This window comes from Dendrobium catenatum, unplaced genomic scaffold, assembly GCF_001605985.2.
Source record: "Dendrobium catenatum unplaced genomic scaffold, ASM160598v2 fragScaff_scaffold_989, whole genome shotgun sequence".
NCBI classification, from domain to species: Eukaryota; Viridiplantae; Streptophyta; class Magnoliopsida; order Asparagales; family Orchidaceae; genus Dendrobium; species Dendrobium catenatum.
In genome coordinates this window covers 286,119-305,203 of record NW_021319451.1, presented here as the reverse complement: position 1 = coordinate 305,203, position 19,085 = coordinate 286,119, and the positions used below count along the sequence as shown (strand labels likewise).

The window sequence follows — 19,085 nt, the reverse complement described above, 5'->3', positions numbered from 1 at the left end:
GCATCATCTTCTATAAATATACTCTTCTTTTTCTGTCATTTCTAATTCTTTAGAGATATACCTGAAACATTAATTTAGTGGGTTGAGTTTATCATGTAAACTCAGTAGGTAATCATTATTAATTATAAAACAGTAACACATGTATATCAATATATATATACATCTTCATATGTTTATTTCTTTCTTAATACAAAATTCATATACATACATCTTTCATATATTATCAGCCTTATAATTTGAATAAGTTCTTTTATATTCAATCATAGAAGCAACGATGTATATGAAAGTATACGAATATGTAAAAGAAAATGCATGTAAAGAGAATTCATACAAAGGAAAAGGAAATGGAAAGTAAATCTACTAATCATTTATATATATATATATATATATATATATATATATATATATATATAAATGATTAGTAGATTTACTTTCCATTTCCTTTTCCTTTGTATGAATTCTCTTTACATGCATTTTCTTTTACATATTCGTATACTTTCATATACATCGTTTCTTCCATATGTAATAGTTTCCAAAACAATTCATGACTCTTAAAACATTTACATAACATGTTCCTTATAAAATAAAATAGAAAAAAATACAATAAAAATAGATTCCGTAAAAACCCAATTTGATCTTTCAAATCTTTGATCATTGGTATAACCTCAATTTTCAATTTTCCTTATCCTTGTTGAATTATTAATGTATCGAACTTTAAAAAAAAAAAAATTTAATGAATCGAAGTTCTACAACTTCTGATATCTTTTTTTCCAAAATCGCTAAAATTGTACAATAAAATTGTCATGAAAACTTGATTTAAATAATAAAATTTAATAACAATTACACGATAGAAAATTAACTTACAATAGGGATTTTATTAAAATTTCAAAATCCTTCCTCTTTTTCTCCAAAAATTCCTTCTCCTTGCTTTCAATCTCTTCCTTTATCTTCAATTTAATATTCCCACTTATTAAATGAAGAATTAGGAAGCACATTTATAAAAAATTTAAAAATGAACCTTCTTCCTTCCTTCTCCTTGTTGTTCTTCTCATTCATCGTCGTTTTTTCCAAATCTCTGCTTCTTTAGCAATAAGAATGAGAAGTTGGTAATTCGTATCCCTAAACACAATCAATTGCTAAAAATGGAAAAATGATCTCAAAATTTCTTCCCTTGCACGAGTTCGCTCCACCCAGTCATTCGCCCTTCTGTTCTGTTTGCACGTCTATTCGTGAGGAGGTTACGGGGTTAATAGAGTTTGGCCGGCCGGTTCACTTGATACCGGTCTGGTCAAACCGGTCTTTACATGGATGGAAAATGTTTAGAGGCAAAAGATATAGATAGAGACCCATCAATTAGAATCATAGGTTGGAAAATAAATGAAGTCATAAATTCAAATTGCTGGAAACTCTTTTGTTCAACCAACAGAACGCACGAAGCAGAATATTCAACTTTAACAACAAATGCATAGTATGAAAGGTAAAACAAATAGTTAACTCACTCGGATAGAATTGGCAGCTGCAAGGGTTGTATGTTCATCAACCAATTGTTGAAGCAACTTGAAAATGAAACCATCTTTCATGTTATGTAGCTTTTGTAAACATTCTTTAGCTTTTGAAGAATCAAAAAAACATGTCGCCACCTTTGAAAAGGATTCCAAAAGTTTGATTTGAACTTCCTCAGACTCAGTTTCCTTTAAGCAATTAGAGAAATCAATTGAAAAAGTAGACTAACTGAAGTACTTCAAAGTCATTAAATAACCTTAATAATCAATCAATCCTAAAGATCAGGACCAACTGTATTTAAGTAAGAAATACCTCACAGAAAAGATAGCATTAGAATCACCAAGAAAAAGTTGCATTCAAAGTACTAGGATGCAAAACGTATGGGAAAGCAGTATGTATAAGAGAATAGAAACCAAAATTGTTTGTACACATAAAATAGTTATCAACAACAACAACAAATCTTTATCCTACATAGTTATACATATATAGAAATTCGGTAGTGTTCTAACTTGGGAAAATGAGATAATGAATATAGCTGGAAAATCCTGATAAGGATCGATAAAAGAAATGTCATAAAGCTAAAAGAATTTTGAATTTTAGATAGATAGACTATTGCCATTTCAATATGTAGTGTATTTGCCTGTGGCACAAGTAATTCCATAATTTGTTTTTTTATGTACAGAATATAAATTCCCCCCTTTTATAGGCTTTATGTTGATCTCTTACATGAGGCCAGACATAAATGTAGCCAATTTCACCACATCAATTTTAATGTTAGAAAAGAAGAGGCTGGGCAATTTTAAATGCAACCCAGCTTTCCATATTAGTGATGTAAGACCCCGATTGAAGTAGCTGCTCCCAACGCTTGAGAAATCCCAAACCGAAGGCCAGTTCTTCTCCTCTGTAGTCCTGTACAAAAACAAAAGAATTCGCCGCAATCAATTCCAATACCTGGAAGTCGAAAAAGATGCAGGAGACGAAGGAGCTCATCGTTTCGACGCCAAGAAACGAGAAAGACAAAGTAGCGTCCGCTACCTAAAAGAGGAAAGAAAGTTTTATCATTCTCCATCAGGGAAGTGAAGTGCTGGTGATGACGACATCAGTCAGAGATTTTGACATGTGAACCATCCACGGAATCGTAGATCGACGGCTACGATTCGGAGCCTTTACTTTTGATGCATTTTATGTTTTGTTATTTTTGCATCTCAATTTTCCTATTTTACCCCTATGGGGAGTGAGTCTTTATATTAGCCCAGAGGGTATTTGCATCTTTCTGTTTTTCTTTAGTAATGAGGCCTATTTATATAGAGGTCTTTGCTTGTATGAGATGATGATGATTAATAAAAATTTCAGATTTCTATCTCCTACTTTCTTGTGAGTTTTGAGAGAGTGGTGAAACCTAAGAGAGGCTCAAACGGAGTACCCAACAGCCCCTACGGGTGAGCTCTTGATTTTTCTACTTTTCTTCGTTCTTTTCCCCTTCTCCCCTACCCTCCACCTTCCCTAAGCTTCCCTCCTTGCCTCCGGCCAAGACCTCCCTCACCTTCCCCTTTCTTTCCCGAACCTGCCAACCCCTCAACACCTCCTAAGCCGCCGGCCTCCCCAAACCCTTCCCACCGCCAGTTTTTCACAAGAATCCCTCACCCCCAGCCTCCCCTAGCCTTCACTAGTCGTCGGCCCCTCCACCGAATTACACTGGAATTTTGAGAAAATCAACCTTAATTACTTTCCTAATTTACCCCACTATTAATCTGGAAAGTCACATCATTTGAATTCAAATCTATATTTCAATTTCAAAAGCTTTCCCCGTTAATAAACTCAAATTAGGAAACCTTCCAATTAGATTAAATCTAAAATCAATCTCAAATTTAATGATATTTACAAATTAAATTCCCCAGGGCACATACATTGAACCTAGACATGTCAAACCCCTCCCCATATGGCCGGTCCCTATCTTCTCCCTTTCTCTCTCCAATTTACACCTAGATCTAATTAAAAGCCTCTTAAATTCCCCTTGGTTGCTGCCCCACCTAAGCCCAAATTTAGGATTAATTTGGATTTCAAATTAATCTATCCCTCCATAGAAAATCTGAGAATTAACTTCAGATTTCTCTCAACCTAAGCCTCTCTATTCTATCAACCTTAACCCCCACATCACCCACCATAATCCTAGCCGAAATTCTCAACCTCTCCAACTTGCCTCCACCTCTCTCCTCCTTAATCCTTACACAGAAAAGGATCATCTTCAAGACGACATCGCCTCCATGAATGGCCGATCCGGAACACGATCACGGATTCGTGTATGATGATCAAGGACGAACGGATCTTCTTTGATCCCCTTTCTTCGACTTTAACTTGAACGTTGACGATATCGTGGACTACTACGCGGATCGCATTCATTTCACATTGGTGCCTTCTATCGAAGAACATCTTCCAACTAGGAATTGGCGAGTCATCAGACGTCCATCTACTTTCCCTCCTCCGGCTGCTTCTCTGGCGAGCTATACTATTGGCACCACTTGTCTCTTAGTGGCATCACTAGGGTTGCTAATATTCTACCTCCGCTAAAACCCTCTTTTCATGAGCGAGAGTGAGGGAACTCAAGATGAAAACATTTATTTGTTAAGTCGTGGATTTTGTTATTCATAGCCATTTGTTTTACTTATTTATTTTTGTGTTATTTGCAAGTATCCTCCTAATCTAGTTTGTAACCGCATGCTATTACATAACTTTTAATTGAAAATTCAAGAATCTAACTTGGTGAAACATAATGTTTACAACTGACAATGCTTTTCCAAAATTATTATTAATTTCCAAAAGAAATTCCTGTTTTTTTTTTTCATGCATATTTCACATCAGCGGACTGCTCCAATCTCTTGAAATCATAGAAGTTGAAGAGAGAAGTTGTGTCTGTCTCTTAGTGTCGAGGTTGAGACAGCGAAGAGTAATTGATTGTGCTGTTTCCAATGTTGAATGGGAGAAAAAGGGGCTTTCTCCTTATAGATCGAGAGAAAGGGAGATGGGGGAGACCGAGAGAAATGAATTGAGAGAGAGAGCAAGGTAAAATCTAAATGCTGCTAGGATCGAGTATTTATGCAATTTGGAGAAGCAGTTATACTTACTTTATAATTGCAACTGTTCATCGGGTATTGTCCAAAGAATTTAAATAAGTGAAAGAGGAAAAAACATATATAATAGATACAACACTGCGAGAGAAAGGAATTTATAACATTTTTCTTAAATATATTTTAGATTTTGTGGCTTTTTCATATTTATAACATTGCGAGAGAAAGGATTTATAACATATAAAATTGTGAAAATAAGATTGACTATAGTGACCTTAGCACCCTAAATGAAAATAAAGATTTCTGTTTTTATCGGCGTATTAGTAAAATCGTAGTTAGAGAGGCTTTAAAAAAATGAAGGGTGGAAAAGCTGTGGACCTGATGATATTTCAATAGAGGTGTGCAAATGCTTAGGAGATGAAGGTATTTCTTGGCATACTAAACTTTTTAATACTATTTTGAAGACTAAAAAGATGTTAGATGAGTGGAGAATGAGTGTGTTAATTCCTATTTTTAAGAATAAAGGTGATGCACAAGATTGTGCGGATTATAGAGGAACTAAGTTAATGTGTCATACTTTAAAACTATGGGAGCGAGTTATGGAGCATAGGTTGCGGCGTGATACTAAGGTTTCTCAAAATCAATTTGGATTCAAGCCGAGTAGGTCGACTATGGAAGCCATACATTTATTAAAAGGTTTGATGGAGAAATATAGAGAAAATAACGAAGGTCTACATATGATATTTATTGATTTAGAAAAAGCATATGATAAAGTCCCAAGAGAAGTGCTATAGAGAGTTCTTGAAAAGAAAGGAGTTAATAATGCTTATATTCAAATCATTAAAGATTTGTATGCATGAGCAATTACTTGTGTTCAAAAACAAGGTAGTTTGACCAAGTATTTCCCTATTTCGATTGGGTTACATCAAGGATCAGCCTTAAGCCCATATCTTTTTGCTTTAGTCATGGATGTTCTCACAAGACATTTGCAAGAGGATGTACCTTGGTGTATGCTTTTTGCTGATGATATTCTTCTTGTTGATAAGACTATAGAGGGAGTTGAAAGTAAACTTGAATTGTGGAGGTCAACATTAAAGACTAAAGGTTTTCGCTTGAGTAGATCTAAAACGGAATATATGGAGTGTAATTTTAGTAGTAATAGACCTAGTAAGAGGATTGTGACTTTGGGTGATCAAGTCATTAATAAGAGTACACGTTTTAGATATCTTGGATCAATGTTCAGAGTGATGGTGAAATAGATGGGGATATTATCAGAAGAATTCAAGTTGGATGGTTGAAGTGGAGGAATGCATCGGGCTTGTTGTTTGATAGAAAAGTACCCCTCAAACTTAAGGGAAAATTATATAAGATGGTAGTGAGGTCTACAATGCTTTATGGTGCTGAATGTTGGCCATTAAAAGAGAAGCATAATATTAAGTTAAGTGTGGCAAAGATGAGGATGCTCAGGTGGATGAGTGGCTTTACCCTTAGAGATAGGATACGAAATGAGCATATACGTGAAAAGGTTGGAGTAGCTCCAGTAGAAGATAAGATTTGAGAGAGTCGCCTTAGATGGTTTAGTCACATAAAACGGCGGCCGTCTAATGACCCGGTTAGGAGAGTAGAGGTATTAGATTTGACTTATGTTAAGAAAGGTAGAGGCAGACCTAAAAAACCTGGTTAGAAAATATTAGGAATGACCTTTCTTTATTAGATTTAAACGAGAATTTGACATTTAATAGAACACAATGGAGAAAAAGGATTCATGTAGCCGACCCCAAGTAGTGGGATAAAGGCTTGATGTTGATGTTATTGTTGTTGTTGTAGATTTTGTGGCTTTCTCAATATATGAGAAATAGATTTAACAAATGAAATTTTCTACACATCAGATCGTTTGATCCCACCTTATTAATACGAACCTCTAGGTCGGGTTATGACAACTGACATATTGCAAACCAAACTACAAGTTTCCACTTCCATCATCGGCATATAAAAGACTTCCTTTTGGTTATTAATCTAAGTGTTACTAACTAAATTCATGCAATGAATAACGTGTAATGTTTTATGTTATTTAATCTTAGCAATCTTTAGCTTAGTTGTTGATAATTAATGTGTCATTTGACATACATAAAATTTCCCTTGTTTGTTTAAGGAAGATTGTCATTTAGGACTTCTAAGAAACAAAAAATAGACGCTTGGGACATGTAATTTAGAGATTGATGATAAAATAATTGACTGAGCATTATACAATTCAGCGCCTAAATGGATGCTTGCATATCCTTCAGCGTCAAGGATTTGACACCATGTTTTGAAGAACCAACAACCAAATCCTTTAAGGAATCACCATCAACAGATTAAGAAATCATTGTGCATCTTTCTAGCCACATCCATCTCTCAACCTCCCACTTCTCTCTGTAAATTCTTTAATAGACGCATCATTTTATCCTTCGTACTACATCAATTTATTAGTATACTTCTTCCGCAATAACTTAATACATGAAATAAATACTAATTCTATCTGTAAACGTGAAGTATTGGAAAATGAATTATGATAAGAACTTCCAAAATGCATACATATAAAGAAATGAAGAAAGAAATATTTTCTAGTTATTCTTGTTTTTTTATTTTATTGCGTTATATTTATTTTATTTTATTTGAACTTAAAATTAGATGAACACAGAAAGAAAATGAGGCTACTTCATCTGGAAAATCCTTCCTATGCATCATGGCATCAATGGAGATTTCAATGGTACGATCAAATGATTGAGTTGTAACACTCAAATTTTTCAAAAAATGTTTGATGAAAATTTCCCATAAATTTTATATTTAAATTATTTATTGAAGTACATAGATGTTGAACTTCACATACCATGTCTACCCTTGATGCATGTTAAAAAGACATTAATAATAGATGAATATTAATGCTAAATAATTAAATTTTAAATAATAATGATGATCATAGTAAATTGAAAGAAATTAATAAAATGGTCATGTTATGTAAAATGGGTTGAAGACTATGATGACCTACACGGAAGAAGGCAAAAGTTCTGATGATATGAGCCCCTATTGAAAGAAACGAAGATTCCAAACTCTTGATCCTAAAAAATTGATATTATAAAATTCAATCATGAGATCAAGGGTCAGATAATTGCAATATTGAATTGTCCAAACTTTATCAGTGTTCTTTAGGGCAGAAAGGCCAAGTGAGGACCAATTATATGAATATGACAAAAATCTATAGACATTATATGACAATTCTAAGAGATTAATTAGTAATGAAAAATAAAAATGAAGTCGGTACAGGTAAATTGATATATAGAGTGCAATTCATAATTTAAAATTTGTTGATGCATTTTATGTACTTACATGTATTTATGCTAGTTGCTTAAATTTTTATCTTTTATTTATTTGAATGTCAAAGCCAAATTGCTTTAAATTTTATTATTATATTAAGCTAGCTGTTTTTTTAATAAAAAAAACCAATGTTAATATAAAATATCAGCATGAATATTATTACTTTTTCTTATATATTAAATAATAGAATTGTTTCTCACTGAACATTTAGCTCATAAGATATTACGATGTAATGGACCGGTTGGGTGGCCGGTTCAACCGAATCGGCCATCCCTTCTATTAAATTCGCAACCCCATAAAGAGGGTCAGTTTTTGCGAATCAACATGAGGGGGCAGAGCGGACTCCACGCGAAAGAGGATTTAGAGGATTTCTTTCGGTCAATTTTAGTAATCCAACGTGTTTGGGGATAAGAATTAATGACTCATTTTCATTCCTATTGTTAAATGAGTGATAAATTTGGAGGAAGTTTCAACGAGCAAGAGGAACAACGAGGGAAAGAGAAAAAAATTGTTTGTTTTTCAATTTTGGTAGAAATTGTTTCTAATTTTTTTCTCTAATTAGTGGAGACATTAAATTGAAGATAAGGAAGACATTTGGAAGAGAGGATAAGAGATTTGTGAGGGAGAATAAGGAAGATTTTGGGATTTGCAAAAACTCCTCGTTGTAAGTAAAATTCCTTTTAAATAAATTTTTCTTAGATTTATTATTAAATTTTTTTTAGAAAATTTTATTGTTTAATTTTAGTAATTTTAAATGGAAAGAAAGCAAAATGTTGGCGTGAGATCTTTAAGAATTCATCAATAAAGGAAACATGTTGCGAGGTATGGAAGATATGCTCGTCAATTGATACATACTGCAAAAGAACAGTGTCACTGATTCTTATCTGGATTGAAAGATGAGCAACCTCTTGTTCCACTTAGAATTGAAGATTATTCAGTATTGGTTGAAAGGGCTAAGAGGTAAAAAATGGACTTGCAAAACACTCAAAGGAGACGTGACTTTCAAAAGAAAAAATGTGGTGAGATTATAAAAACTTCTCAAGATTCATATAGCAAACAATTTTCACAACCTGGGAAGTATAATTGGAAGAATATTAAGTCCAGTAGCAGTAACAGTTCAAGTGTGAACAGTTGCACCAAATGTGGAAGGCAATATAAAGGAGAATGTTTATCTGGTACAAAAACTTGCTTCTGGTGTCATCAACCAAGTCAAATAGCCAAGAACTGTCCTACTTTGGGGCAAACACCAGCAGGAGAATCAAGGTTAACCACTGGATCTCAAAAAAATTTTGGAAGACCAAGAACAGTAGAATCAACTGTTTCTACTCCAGGATCAAGTCAAAGACGACAGAATACTCTGCCTAGAGTATATGCACTGACTCAGAAGGATGCTAAGGATTCACCTGAACCGATTAGAGGTAATAAAAATAAAAAATGAATAAATGTGTATTAAGAAAACATTGTTAAAAGAATAATGTATGTTTATGTTATTTTTTTAATGTGAATTTATAGGTATGGTAACAATTCAAGGAAAGCCTATACATATCCTTTTTGATACAAGAGCCTCACACGCATTCATTTTAGATAACAATCACTATTATTGGGCTATGATACCACTTTTGTCATTGAAATTTTTAATTTAACAATTTTTTCTATTGTAGTTTATAATTACAAAATGATTTGATAACCAATGCATTACTAATATCATATCAAACTCTTATAATGATAAAACATTCACTATTATGTGAACTCTTTTTCATTTATTTGAAAGTCACTTGGCATATACAATTAACATTCATAATATACACACTTAGCTATGTGACCTAGTTGATGACACCATAGCAAGTGTTTATACCAGATAGACATTCTCCTTTATAACATTTTCCACATTTGCTGCAACTATTCATGCTTATTCGACTGTCATTGCTATTGGACTTTGTTTTCATCCAATTAAACTTCTCAACTTGTGAAAGAAATTTGTTATTTTAATCCTGAGAAGCTCCCCTAACCTCACCACTTTTCCTCTTACGAAATTCACGTCTCCTTTAAGTATTTTGCATGTCCATTTCTACCCTCCTAGCTCTCTCCACCAACACTGAATAGTCTTCAATCACAAGTGGAACAAGAGGCTACTTAATTGCATTCTTCAATCCAGATATGAATCGATGACATTTTTCTTATGTAGTACATGTTAAGTGAGAAGCATATCTACACAATGTGGTAAATTCAACATCATACTGCATAATTGATCTATCTCCCTGCAGCAATCTCATAAATTTATCATGCACTGCCTCCATGTAAAAAGAGGCGCAAATCAATCTCTAAATACCTGGAAAAAGTCATCCCACTTAATTGCTATGTTAGATATTCCTCCAAATTTGTTTTGATGTTGATCCCACCACTACCTTTCAGCTTCTCCATCAAGGAGAGAACATTCGCTCTAAAATTTTCTCAATCCTTAGCAACCAATTCTCAACCTCAATTGGTCCTTCTACTCCCTTAAATAAGGGTGGTCTCATATCCTGAAACAGTTTTTAAATAATTACCATAGTCTTTACACCACCACCACTACTCCCTGATTTCTTGAGTCTTAAATCAACTGAGTCATAAATGTTATCATTTGTAATAATGCATCAAGGTTAACAACAACATTACGCAGTGTCCTTTCCACTTTGACATCTTCATAATCATTTTATTTCCTGATATAAAAATATTTTTTTTACAAATCCATAACTTAATCTTAAATCAATAATAATCATCATAATGGCCATTTCAGTATCATTCATATCATAATTGGGCTATGATACCACTTTTGTCATGGCCCGGCCAGGACACTCGAATTAACGAGGCAGAAACAAAAAATAATCGGATGTTAGTAACATTTCATTTCTTTCATAAGCAAATTAATATAAAACTTCTCAATACAACTAAAAAGCCACTATTACAAAAATATTCTATAAAATATATTCATATCACTTTTGTCAAAACTAAGTATTTACATTAGTCATAATTTACTTGTTTTCATTGGTGCGCCGTCTTCTATAGACGTACTCTTCCCTTTCAGTCATTTCTAATTCTCAAAAAACTTACATAAAAATAATTGTTTAATAAAATGAGTTTACAAAATTAACTCAGTGGATAACTTCTATATGTATAACAATTAAACATGTATAAAATACAATAAAAATAACCTTTGATACATGTCTATTCATTTAACATTTGATATGCATTTCATTTGTTTATTTTATTTCATTTCATTCATTCATTTATACATTTTATATCATATTGATTTATAACATTTATAACACTTTAACACGTATTTTTTTTCCAATTTAATTAGTACAGGAGCACCATCTAAATGTACTGAAGATACATCCTATTTCTATTTAACGTGCACAGGTACGTTGCTTCCCCAGCTAGTGCCATACGATAGTGGACTCCTGTAATTTGCATGCATATCCATTTCCCTTTATCATTCATTCAGTTATGCTTTTCTTTATAATATAAATCATATCATTCATTTGCTTATTTTTTTCTTGTATTCTTATGTATATAACTATATCAAATATATTTCAACTTTCTATTTTCTTTATATATACATTTCAACTTCACTTTTTATTGTCTTTACATTTTTTTTCCTTATATATTTATATCCATAATATCAGGTATATGAATTTATTTAATATAAAAGTTCATCATCACATATGCATTTGAATCATCGAGCATAACTGCATAACAACATGAAAGGACAACAATAAAAATGTCTATACACAATGGTAATATAACCACTTTGAGTCTTTCAAATGACTGGTGCATGGTACAATCTCAAACCTCGATTTTCCTTTCTAGCTGAATTCTTGTTGAATCAAACTCCTATAAATTTTGATCTCTTCCCTTATAAAATCTCTAAAATAAAACAATAAAGATTTTCATGAAAATATAATTTAATAAAAATTATACAATAAAAATTCACTTACAATTGAGGATTTTCTAAATCCAAAATCCTTCTTTTTTCTCTCTCAAAATCTCCTCCTCGCTTTCAAATCTCTTTCTTTTCCCTTATGAAAGTATCTCTTATTTTAGATGTAGTAAAACAGGACGATTTATCCAGAGATGGGAAAAAGAAAAATCAACAAACCTTTTTCATTCTTCTTCTCGATCATTCCTCCTGTTCGCTGTGGTTTCCTTCCAACTTTCCAATTCTTTAGTGATGGAAATGAAAAAGTAGTTAAGAGGAGTTGGTAAATTTTATCCCCAAACGAGATTGTTCGCTCAACATAGCGAAATGAACTCTCCAAACCCTTCCGCGCCCAAGTTAGGTCCGCTCCAGGTCATGGTTTCGTCTCCTGTTAGCTCGTATGATCGCAGTTTAATATAAGGGTTGGCCGGTTCAGCCAGTTAAACCGATTATTATAGGGATCTCCAAGTGTGGATCTAAGGAGGACTAGATGCCTTACCCCTAAAATGTGCAAACTATTTACAAGTTTCAAACTTGTGACCTCCGCTTTATGGTGCCAAATGTTGGCCATTAAAAGAGAAGCATAATACTAAATTAAGTGTTGTAGAGATGAGGATGCTAGGTGGACAAGTTACTTGACCCTTAGAAATAGGATACGAAATGAGCATATACGTGAAAAGTTTGGAATAGCTCCAGTGGAAGATAAGATTAGAGATAGTCGCCTTAGATGGTTTGGTCACATTAAACAGAGGCCTTCCGATGACCCGGTTAGGAAAGTTGAGGTATTAGATTTAACCAATGTTAAGAAAGACAAAGGTAGACCTAAAAAGACTTGGTTAGAAAATATTAGAAATGGTCTTTCTTTATTAGATTTAAATGAGAATTTGACTTTTAATCAGACACAATGGTGAAAAAGGATTCATGTAGCCAACCCCACGTAGTGGGACAAAGGCTTGATGTTGTTGTTGTTATTGTTGTAAACTTGTGGCCTCCATGTCACAATGGATCCTAATGGATCCAACCTAACTACTGGTCCTAAGCTCACTCTCTATGACAATTTTCAATAGGAAATAAAACGGTTCATCACTTATAATTTAAGTTTTGTTTTGACATTTTTTACCAATACAAAGTCGCATCTCATTCATGCAGATGCTTAAGCGTTGAAAAGATATCGCACTCAAACATCATCAACTAATTTCATTCAAGAAAAATACATACCTTCTCAAAAACACGAAGAGCTAAGTAAGCTTGCATTTCAAGCTGCAACCTGAAATTGGTCAACTTATCATAAGACGGACAGAAATTCAATGATGCAACAACTTGGAAATTAATGAAAACTTACCTACGCTTCTGAAATAGAATGAACTTTAGGGCCTTAAGATGGGGCTGAGTTAAGAGTGAGAATAAAGCGATCCAATGATTTTTCCTATCAGTTACGGATAGGGAGGATGGGAACAAATCCCTTGTAATAACAAGCTCCATGTTTTGGGCCCTATGAATCTCATATTAGAATAATCTTAACTCCAAGAGATATAATGAAGCTGCAGAAAATCATACCTGAACTCCTTACAGTCTTTATCAAAGCAGAGCATAAGCACCGCACCAGGAATATTTTCATAAGTAAAATTCAGACTGAAAAGCCCATTGGAGCACTTAATACAATAAACCCTGTACAGCTCCAGAAGACTTTGCATTGCACTTTTCCTCACGGAGATCTAAAGGCACATGATGGATGAAGACAACCAAAGTGAGTATGATTGATTTCAATGGAAAAGAAGAGAACTTTTATAAGCAAAATCACCTTCTTATCACGTAAACGTTTTATGGCTTTTAGCACAAACTCTGATGAAAAACATGACAGATTGGAGCTGGCTAGATTACAAATTACCGAAATAGCTTGAGTTCTCACTTTATCATCAAAGTCTAAAAGCCTTCCCTCCACAGCAACTAAATCAAATCATCAGGAAACATAAAAGAGCAGAATTACAAGATATATCAACGAAACAGAAAAAAGGGAAATTTTAGAGAGTTGATTTACCAAGAGTACAGCGTGCTTCATCTGCAGAGGCATTGGCCTGATAAACCGCCTTTGCCCATTCTAGTGAAGCGAGTCTTACATCAGCAGACTTGTCAGAGAACCTTCTCAAGAACTCTGAATAAACTGGTCGGTGCTCCCGACCAAAATTGAGTTTAGATAGAACCATAAGCTTCCCAACTAACTGAACTGCCTTCATGCGTGCATCCACTTGATCAATCTATTAAGAAAATAATACAAAATCGAATATAGTTATAAAAAACAAAGAAAAGAAAACACTCAACAAATGTAAGAGTATCACATACCAGCAATTCCTGAGTCAACAATGGCAATATAGAAGTAAGAATTTGAGGAGCATACTGATAAATTTTGAGAAAAACTTCATGATAAGAGCTTCTAAGTTCAGCTACGGGAGCATCATTCTCCAACGCATCGTCATGCTCATTATCACCATCAAAATTACAACTATCAGTCTCGTGACGCTTATCAACATTATACTTGTCCAGCATACAGGAAGTCAAAAAGCTACAGACATGGGTCTCCAACTTTGGCGCACAATCTTGGATGACAGAAACAGCAAGCCTGAATGATGCAGCCTGGGAACATGATCGAAAAGGAGAAGCAGCATGGTCATAGATATGCAAAAATTCAATCAACATCTATGGAACAATAAAAATGAACATATGTATCAGTAAAACAACTTCACAAAATAAAATAAACAGTAAATTACACATGTAGCCTCAACATACAAGGGTTGCTTCATGTTGTTACAGGTATTAACAAACCTCACACTTTGGTCACACATATATGATGTATTTCAGTATTTCACTAATAAACATGTTACTTACGAGCATCAAAAATATCCTGAAATTTTATGCCTCCTAGTTTTGCCCCAAGCAAAAAGTCTTTACCGTGGGTGCCTGAGACAATAAAGGTGATGATGATAAGTGGTCAAATAACTGCTAGTGTTGGGCCTCAATCTGGCTCATGCATATAGAGACACCATGCTGCAGAACAGGTTAGCTTGTGCCCATCTAGAAAACTGGCAAATTATCTTTAGAGAGCTCACTCCGAATTCGGAAGCTAAAGATCCTCCTCGATATCACAACCACAACCACCTTATATAGCTAGCAACAATCAAGACTAACATGTATCCTCTCCACTCTAACCTATCCCTTTATTCATGTTGGTATTCATTGAAATAATCTTAAATCTATGGCTAAAACCTTTCAATCTACAACTGTACAATTAACGCCCATGCCACTAAAATTATAATTTATAGAATTGCAAATAGTCACTATCAAAAGTGGCTAAAATAGATCCAATCATTCTCTCAAAAGATTTAACAATCGATTTGTGCTCAACATAGATTATAATTTACTATCAATTAGCAAATTCACTCAAGAAAAAAATTGTGTTGCTAATTTCTCATAAAATCCCTCACTTTCAATACTTGGGCTCAAGGAAGATGATCGACAATGTTCAGAACTCTAGCTTCAAAATAATGATCCCCTTAGTAAGGAAAAATCTAAAATAATGAGTCATGTTTCCACCAAAACCCTCATTTCAAACTACAAACAAGCTTCAAATAATGATAGTGATGTCACACTGAAACCATCTCTTAAGATAACTAAACTTTAATTACATTTAAAATTAATCTCTTCTCTACTTAGAAAATAGCACTACAGTTGTCCCAAGCCCTGGATGAAAAAAGTGGAGGGTTGCATTAGGTAATCGCAACCAACATAAAACTTGTCGAATAATCATGGCATTAATCATTTAATACATTGTATTAATACTAAGACGTTCCTTAGAAGAAACACATTGTATGACTTGAATATAGTAAAATGTGTGCAAAGGCCATTGCACAGGCGCCTAAGTTAAATAAGCATTCAGGTCATGCAAAGGTCATTGCACAGGGGCAACATTAAATAAGCAAGAGGTTCATATCATGGATGAAAGTGGGCAAAGAAGTTAGTCTATGAAATTAGAATTAGGATAATAACTTGGAATATAAGTATTCTCACAAGCAAATTAATAGATATTATAATTCATAGGAAGATAAATATTCTAAGTATTTAGAAAAAATAAATGGATGGGAGAAATGGCTAAAAAGATTGAAAGCTTAGGATTTAAAGTTTAATATTCAGGTAGACATCATATTAGAAATGGTGTATATGTACTCATAAATAAATATGAGTCTGATGAATAATGTTGTAAAAATTAATATAATAACTTTAAAGATTATTATTAATGCTAAGATTATTAATACTATTAGTATTTATACTCCTCAAGTTGATTTGGATATTTGTTCAAAATAAAAAATTTAGAATTATTTAGGAGAATCAATATTAAGAATACTCTTGAATAAAGAGTTTTTATTGGAGGAGATTTAAAAAGACATGTTAATAGAAGGATAAAAAATTCATGGTGGCTTCAGATTTAGAACAACTATTAAAGGTAGGGGACGCATATTGGATTTAACTCTAACTTATAATTTTATAATTGTTAATAACTTAAGAAAAGTGAGAAGCACCTTTTCACTTATAAAAATACAACAACAACAGCAAGCCTTTATCTCACTATATGGGATCATCTACATGAATCTTTTTTCTCCATCATGTCATCTAAAGAGTCAAATTCTCATTTAAATCAAATAAAAAAAAGATTATTTCTAATATTTTCTAACCAAGTCATTTTAAGTCTACCTCTACCTTTCTTAATATAAGCCAATTTTAATACATCTGCTCTCCTAACCAACTCATCAAAAGATTGAGGTTTTATGTGACCAAACCATCTAAGGCGACTCTCTCTTATCTTATTTTCCACTGGAGCTACTCCAACTTTTCAAATATGTGTGTTTCATATTCTACCTCTAAAATTAAAGTCACTCATCCACCGAGGCATCCTCATCTCTGCAATACTTAATGTTATGCTTCTTTTTTAATGGTCGACATTCTGTGACATAAAGCTATACAAGTCTCACCACTATCTTATAGAATTTTCCCTTAAGTTTGAGGGGTATTATTCTATCACACAACAAGCATGATGCATTCCTCCACTTCAACCATCCAACTTAAATTCTACTAATAATATTCCTATCTATTTCATCATCACTCTGAACAATGGATCCAAGATGTCTAAAATATGTACGCTTATAATGACTTGATCACCCAAAGTCACAATCCCCCCACTAGATTTATACTACTAAAATTACTCTACATATATTCGGTTTTAGATCTACTCAAACTAAAATCTTTAGACTCTAAACTTAACCTCCATAATTCAAGTTTACATTTAACTCCCTCTGTATTCATATTAAAAACACTGCTGTTGCCAGGTCCCAAGTCCTGGATGAGAAAAGTGGAGGGTTGCGTTAGTTAGTCGACAGCCAGCGTAAAACTTGTCGAACAATAATGACATGAATCCTTTAAGAAATTGTGTTAATGCTAGGGCGTCCCCTGGAAGCGACACGCTGTATGGCCTGAATATAGTGACAAGTGTGCAAGGGCTGCTGCACCGGCGCCCAGGTGCAGTGTTAAATAGGCAATGGTCCCCACATCAAGGACGGATGTGGGCAAAGAAGCTAGTCCATGAAACAAAAATTAGGATAGGAATTTGAAATATAAGTTCCCTTACAGGAAAATTATGGAATTAATAGATATTATGATTCATAGGAAGTTAAATATTTTCTACATTCAGGAAACTAAATGGGTTGGAGATAAAGCTAAGGAAATTGATAGTTTAGGATTTAAACTTTGGTATTCGAGTAAGAGTCGTACTAGAAATGCTGTAGGTGTTATTATAGATAAGAGTTTAAAGGATAATGTTATAAAAATTAATAGGATTGGAGATAAAATTATATTAAAGATTGTTGTTGATGATAAGATTGTTAATATTATAAGTGCTTATGCTCCTCAAGTAGATTTGGATATGAGTTCTAAATTAAATTTTTGGAATGACTTAAAACAATTAATACAAAATATACCTCTTGAAGAAAGAGTTTTTATTGGAGGAGATTTAAATGGACATGTTGGTAGAGAGGTAAATGATTTTAAAAGCATTCATGGTGGCCATGGATTTGAAACGACGAATGAAGGTAGGAAGATCAATTGCTAATACCTTATTTAAGAAAAGGAATGAGCATCTCATCACTTAAAAAAATGATATAGTACAACCCAGATTGACTATTTTCTTATTAGAAAATTAAATTGTTTAGATTGCAAAGATTGTAAAGTTATTCCGAATGAAAATTTATGTACCCAACATCGATTATTAGTTTTGGACTTTAAGATAAAGGGGCATAAAATAAAAAATAAAGTAAAATAATTTTCTAGGATTAAATGGGGGCATTTAAAGAATATTAACAAAAATATTTTTGGAAATAAGATTTTAGATCTTAAGATTTTGTCTGTGTATTAGGATGCTAATATTATGTGGGAAAAAGTGGCTAGTGATATTAAGAATATTGCAAAAGATGTCCTTTGAGTATCAAAGGGAAAAGCTCCAAAGCATACTAATGTTTCTCAAAATCAATTTGGATTCATGTCGGGTAGGTCGACTATGGAAGCCATACATTTATTAAGAGGTTTGATGGAGAAATATAGAGAAAATAAGGAGAATCTACATATGATATTTATTGATTTAGAAAAAGCATATGATAAAGTTCCAAGAGAAGTGCTATGGAGAGTTCTTGAAAAGAAAGGAGTTAATAATGCTTATATTCAAATCATTAAAGATATGTATGCAGGAGCTATTACTTGTGTTCAAACACAAGGTGGATTGACCAAGTATTTTCCTATTTCGGTTGGGTTACATCAAGGATCAGCCTTAAGCCCATATCTTTTTGCTTTAGTCATGGATGTTCTCACTAGACATTTGCAAGAGGATGTACCTTGGTGTATGCTTTTTGCTGATGATATTCTTCTTGTTGATAAGACTAGAGAGGGAGTTGAAGGTAAACTTGAATTATGGAGGTCAACCTTAGAGTCTAAAGGTTTTTGCTTGAGTAGATCTAAAACGGAATATATTGAGTGTAATTGGAGTGTAATTTTAGTAGTAAAGGGGATTGTGACTTTGGGCGATCAAGTCATTAATAAGAGTACACGTTTTAGATATCTTGGATCTATTGTTCAGAGTGATGGTGAAATAGATGGGGATATTATCAGCA

At 33.3% G+C, this 19,085-nt stretch overlaps 1 protein-coding gene across 1 annotated transcript in view; it reads right to left on the bottom strand.

The window, feature by feature from the left end:
• LOC110096620 (sister chromatid cohesion protein PDS5 homolog A-B) overlaps positions 1 to 19,085 on the bottom strand; it is a 184,686-nt gene that overhangs the window by 145,532 nt on the left and 20,069 nt on the right. Inside the window, exons 4-10 of the mRNA XM_028697710.1 lie at positions 14,221 to 14,511; positions 13,919 to 14,135; positions 13,682 to 13,827; positions 13,438 to 13,595; positions 13,223 to 13,372; positions 13,099 to 13,147; positions 1,500 to 1,691 (exon numbers count right to left, since the gene is read on the bottom strand). Coding sequence (XP_028553543.1) covers positions 1,500 to 1,691; positions 13,099 to 13,147; positions 13,223 to 13,372; positions 13,438 to 13,595; positions 13,682 to 13,827; positions 13,919 to 14,135; positions 14,221 to 14,511 — 1,203 coding nt within the window. The remainder of the gene's footprint in view (positions 1 to 1,499; positions 1,692 to 13,098; positions 13,148 to 13,222; positions 13,373 to 13,437; positions 13,596 to 13,681; positions 13,828 to 13,918; positions 14,136 to 14,220; positions 14,512 to 19,085) is intronic.